The sequence below is a fragment of the Paramacrobiotus metropolitanus genome, unplaced genomic scaffold, assembly GCF_019649055.1.
Source record: "Paramacrobiotus metropolitanus isolate TYO unplaced genomic scaffold, Prichtersi_v1.0 Parri_scaffold0000024, whole genome shotgun sequence".
Lineage (NCBI taxonomy): Eukaryota > Metazoa > Tardigrada > Eutardigrada > Parachela > Macrobiotidae > Paramacrobiotus > Paramacrobiotus metropolitanus.
In genome coordinates, this window is record NW_026570244.1 from 98,786 (window position 1) to 104,519 (window position 5,734).

At 41.3% G+C, this 5,734-nt stretch overlaps 1 protein-coding gene across 1 annotated transcript; it reads left to right on the top strand.

Annotated features, from left to right (window-relative positions):
* The first annotated feature begins 235 nt into the window (after positions 1-235).
* Positions 236-1,678, top strand: LOC129587380 (uncharacterized). The gene is made up of 5 exons (XM_055481103.1): positions 236-365; positions 462-618; positions 803-983; positions 1,166-1,304; positions 1,389-1,678. Exons 2-5 carry the CDS (start codon positions 535-537, stop codon positions 1,528-1,530), a joined length of 546 nt encoding a protein of 181 aa, XP_055337078.1. The 5' UTR covers positions 236-365; positions 462-534; the 3' UTR covers positions 1,531-1,678.
* Positions 1,679-5,734: the final 4,056 nt, after the last annotated feature.

Below are 5,734 nucleotides of genomic sequence, written 5' to 3' on the forward strand. Positions count from 1 at the left end.
TAATTAACTGGTTCAGAGAAACATGACTGGCTACAGAGAGTAAAAGGAAAAGTAGTACCGGGTGGCTGAACAAAATGGAACAAAAACTGAGAGGGCCATTTTGTTCGTCCATCCGGTAATTATTTATTGCAGTGTAATACAGATAAAACGTCCTAAAGACACAAGAAAAAGTTCGCTCACTGTTCGGTATACACTGACAACAATAATTAAGTGTCGGTTACCTATATTTAGGTTACGTGTGTCTATTACCAACCTAAAGCTGACAAATGACGTCCAAAAACAACCGGACTGCAACTTCCGGGAAATTTTAACGTGTCATCGTTCATCGCCAATTACGAAAGGAAAAACTTTCGCGAACACGACAAGTACAGCAAAAATATTCTCTTAAATAATCTTAACTTAACTTACTCCAACGTTTTAATCAAACATATCCACGAATATATCCAGTAATCTGTTTCCAGACCGCTCATCTTTACTGTCGTTCACACCACGGCGCCATATAGCACAGCACACGGTGGTGAAGCCATTAATATTATGGTTTCTGATCATTCGGGAAGCGCAATACTGTCATCTTTAAACAGTGACGTGTCAAAGCTGCAGCAACTTATTGTTGGAAAGGTAAATAGTTTCCGATGTCGCTGTCCCAAATTTTTTTAAGATTTATTAAAGATATATCAATTCTAATTTATTTGTATATGAAGTTAACCGATTTCCATTTAACTATTTCCATATATATAAAAGGTGACCTTCGACAATAAGCCGGAACCTTTTCAACACTAAAACAGTCACACTGCTTCTGTAGACTTATCGGATGAAATTCTATGACGTCAGCGAACTGAAGGCGAACTTCCGAAAGGAGGCATCAGTATTGGTCCAATTTTATACGACAGCGAAGACACTAATTGAGTCGGCAATTGAGAATCCAGTTGACATCGAAACTATCACGCCACTATCACAAGCTCATGAGCATGCCGATCTAAAGCGTAAGAAGTAAATCTGTCACAAATTTAATATGAAAATAATAATTCTATAACATGACAATACTGATATGACAATACTGACTGATAACAGAAACAATATTTCCTTTTGCGGCATCAAAATTTACGTTATAATAATATAAGCTAACAGTATAAGGTTTACTGAACACTACTGCATGTGTCTTTAGACTACATGACCTTCGTGGAAAGTGTGGGATACTTGGACAACCAGAAGAAAACAAGGAACGGAGAGCGAGCATTTCGCACATTAAAAGTGTGGGACTGCTCGCAGGCCTTGCCCTACGAGTTGATTTATGGGGGCACCTTGTAAGCCGCAAACTGCATTTTTTTAAACAACAAACCATAAAAATTGCATATGCTAAATTACCTTTAACTAAATTATCTTTAAAGGCTACCATCTTCATCCCAGCCGTCTACGAGAAAAAAATTGTTTTCTTTCACAACCTTATGCACACCAGCTACAACAATGGTGGTCTCCAATCCGGCTACAATAAAACATATTTTTACATTTCTGAAAGTTCACCGGCACTGACCATCAAGAACTGGGCACTGGAAATCGGCCTGATGGACCCGGACTCGGAAGAAGAAGTTCACACAGCTAACGCAACCGACATTGCCACTAAACGCCCGCTTGTTGGGGAGGCACCAACCCAAACAACCAAAAAAGGAAGAACTTCAGCTGTACCCCCCGGAAACTGACTACCGAACATTCGCTGACGACAAAAAGATGCTGCCTCCCCGCAGAGTATTCCTAGTTCATAAACTGAACGCTAGCCCTTATTGTACATAACATAGAATACTACTCCATTGAATACACCGCAACTTATGCATAATAAAATTTTCTGCTGATACAGCCGCAAGTTGGCCGCAGAGCATTTCCTGTCATTTGACAAATCCAAAAAACTAAGCAAAATCTGTTGTCCTACACAAAAACCAACTTTTTTCAAACAAAATGCTTCCTCGAATAAGCTACAGCCTTTGAAATCTAAACTAATTTTTTAACCCAGTCGTAAGCCAATATTCATCCGTGCTCAGCTTGTTATATGAATACTAAACATCTCTTGCAGAGGTTCGGCCTCTCTTCATTGTCCCGGGTGATCTCAGCTCCCGATAAACCGATTTTCATGCTTTAACATATTCTAGAATCCTTTCAGGGCGGTGGGTGTTGTGAGAGGACCTTTTCCTATTTTAAGAATTCTCAGGCCGGTGGTCACTCAAAAGCTTGTTACCATGGTTGCCATAGGGCTAACATGAGCTGACCTGTTACCACGGGCACGTTATACTGCACTTGCACAAGAAACAGTTTTGCTTCGCCTGTTTTTCTTGTGGTTAACCGACGGAAACCGTGCTTATGTCAATCAATTCATAATTTGATATTGGATCTTTTTAGATTTTGGTAAGATCTGAAATGAAGTCGAAAAGCACATTACCGTTTTCTAGTATTTCACTTGATTCACTGTCGCACCTTGCGGCCCAATGCACTGAGCTGTATCAACAGGTCGGTCAATCATTCACATAATCATAGCAGCCCTGTTCACTAAACAGTAATACTACGACGTAATTCTACGACTTCGAGTAACAAAAAATCCTAACTCACTTATTTACATTACCCAGTCGTAAGCCCATATTCATCCGTGCTCAGCTTGTTATCTACATCCGGATGTTCTTACGCTATTGCGCGGATGTTCTAACGCTATTGCGCCATCGATACGCCCCAAAAGGGAAGGAGTAGTCCCAAAAAACAAATTGTTGCCATGGGCCCCCATAGACATACATGGTAAATGCATTGTCTGTTCGCGGACCGTTAGGAAAAACCGAGACAGACCGCGGCCTTCAGCATCGGCACGTTACAAATTATTGAAAATTTAAAAAACATGGGAAAAAATTAATCGCAGTTAATCCCACCAGCGTGATCGGTATACCTCGTATTCTTTCATATACTATATTTCTTAGGTTTTCTTAGGTGTTCTCAGGGTTCTTAGGTATTCTTAGGTTTCTTAGGTTTCTTAGATTGTTTTGGCTTCTTAGTATTTTTAGGTTTCTTAGGCTTTTTTAGGGTTCTTAAGTTTTCTTGGATTTTCTCTTTCTTAGTTTTCCTAGTTTTCTTAGCGGCTGGGACCAATGCGATCAACCTTTGCGAAATGTGGATTGCGTAACAAACTTGCGCCGCAAAAGTTTGTGTACGGATGTAGATCCCGTAATCTGGTTATATGAATACTAAACATCTCTAGCAGGTGTTCGGCCTCTCTTCATTGTCCCGCCTCATTTCAGCTCCTACTAATCCGATTTTCCTGCTTCAAAATATTTTAGAATCCTCTCATGGCGGCGGGTGTTGTGAAACTAATAACCTTTTGCTGTCTTAAGAATCGTGTGGCTAGTGGTCACTCAAAAACTTGTTACCATGGATTCCATAAGGCTAACATGGGCTGGTCTGTTACCACGGTCACACTGTACTTACTATATTATAGTCCGTGCGCCAACACGAATTACCTACAAAGTTTACCCTTTACCTACTTACACCGAAGCTCGAAAAACGCCTGATTAGCTGGGCTTGGATGTAGGTCCATTTTTGCTCGAAGTCTGTCGCTGGGCGGTGTCGAAAGCCGTTACACAGATGGGCGTACCTTGTAACGGGTCTAAGCGACGCCCTTTTACTTACAAACTTCGGTTTTCTACGATTTTAATTGGTGGGTCAACATTTGAGTTAGATCGAAGCTGCCCACCGCCAATGGCAAAATTCGAAACCACGTGGTATAGATTCAGTACTTCAAGCTATCAAGAAAAATCACGACCTGCTTGCTGTGTTCTTTACTTATTTTAATCCGAGTATTCTTTCACATTCAGTTAATTTTTGAAATATTTATCCACATAAATGGCCCTATGAAAAGCTGTTCCGTATGAAAAGCTTTCTCATTTAACTATTGCCGGAGATCGTGCAGGGTAGCCTGCTAACTGGGTTCCCAGTTGTTTGCGACTGAGCTGTTATCGTTATCACTGTTACAGGCATGTGTTGTTTACCCTGTACCCACTCAGATATTTTGTGGATAAGTATTTGAGCAAGTTATGCAGATATGCTAAGTAGCTGGAAAAATTTCAGATCTTTTCCGCTTTCTTGGAAAATCTGCAAAACATTGTTGTTAACGTCTCTTCAGTTATCTTGCGGGGAACCCTGCGTGCTGGCTAGCCAGCTGGCTGTTGTTAAAGCAGCGGTACCTACTGGGCACTGTGTTTGATTCTTGCCAGCCTTTATTTATTGGATAGCCATGCATGGTAAGGAAGACAATCGAATGATTATTTTTATTATTTTATGGCTGTCATAGTATCGAACTACTTCCAACCAAAACTTTCAGAGCATATTTTGATTACTCTTTTTCATCGGGCTGCGGGTTCCCGCTTATCTGGCTACCCAGAGAAAGATATTTGAAAAATAACTGCCGTTTTGCTGCTGTGCTGTGTATAAGGCCAGCTTGGTGAGATTTTTAAGTTGCGAGCTAAGGTATTTATATTTTTGACGTCAGAAAAAATGTCTCAAAAGCAGTAATTTCAATAAATATCGGCATCAAACAACATGTATAAATTGTACATGTCAGCGTCGCCTATTGAAGTAAGTGCGTCCTGGCTGTTTTGCGCACACCGTCCGGGTTAACACGGACAGACTTACACGCAAAGCCGTGAAAACGGGCGCGGTTTTGCATACTTTGTATGTAAGTGCACGCTGAATTCGGTGTAAGTAAGTCCCTGATGCGCCTATGCGCAATTACTGTATTCTCTCGTACTGTAACAAGACACAGCTTGTTAGAGTACGAGCTTTTTGTTCTTTTGATACAGTAAAGTGAGTTGCAACTACAGTCTTAGGAAAAAGTAATAAAATAGCGCTGCATTTACTGGGGTGGTAGACTGGTAGTAAACACCAAAAACACTCAAATTTGACAGTTAAGCTCCATATTATTAGAAAGGCGGAAAAAAATTCCTTGGGGAAGCTGCAGAATACCATTTCCGTTTAAAATTAAATTTTCTCCGAAATCACAAACTGATCCGGCACCGATGCAGCAAAATAATTTACAGTAATGCCCAAGAAAAACGCATAACAATGCACAAGAAAGCGCAAAAGCAAACCAAACGCTAATAAGTAGTCGTAAGCCAATATTCATCCGTGCTCAGCTTGTTAACTACATCCGTAACAGCCATGACGGCCTTTGCTAAGAAAATTATGTTTGGCCGAACGGGTAGGCCGATTTTGACGCGGTAAAGTGCGCCAGAATCGTCGCAGCGAAGCGGGTGATGTTGCGCTATTGCCGACCTGATGCGCCTCAAGGGGGAGCACGACCCTCAAAAAACAAATTGTTGCCATGGGCCTGCAAGTCTCGGCTTCCGACCTCGCTCCAAACCGGTTAACATAAAGTATAGGCACACGAGCTTGCACGAGAATCATTTGCACGGCAGATCGGCCCTCTCGGCCTCGGCTCGAATAATATTAGGAAAAATAGCACAGAACTGTACCGGAACAACCGTGACGTTCTAACCTAAAAAAGCAGTGTTTGACTGAACGGGTAGGCAGATTTTAACGCGGTCAAAAATGGCAGAATCGCCGCAACGACGTTATGTTTCTTATGTTTTCTTACTTTTTTTCCTAAATTTTTTTCGAAACAAATGCGCCCCGAATCTGGTTACGGATGTAGTCCTCCGTAAACTGGTTAACTACATCCGTAACAGCCGTGACGGCCTTTGCTGAGAAA

Excerpts from the sequence above, each read along its gene's own strand:
- LOC129587380 (XM_055481103.1), top strand. The coding sequence starts at position 535 with ATGGTTTCTGATCATTCGGGAAGCGCAATACTGTCATCTTTAAACAGT. Across the intron at positions 619-802 it reads AGCAACTTATTGTTGGAAAG|ACTTATCGGATGAAATTCTA; the intron begins GTAAATAGTTTC and ends CTGCTTCTGTAG. Across the intron at positions 984-1,165 it reads TGAGCATGCCGATCTAAAGC|ACTACATGACCTTCGTGGAA; the intron begins GTAAGAAGTAAA and ends ATGTGTCTTTAG.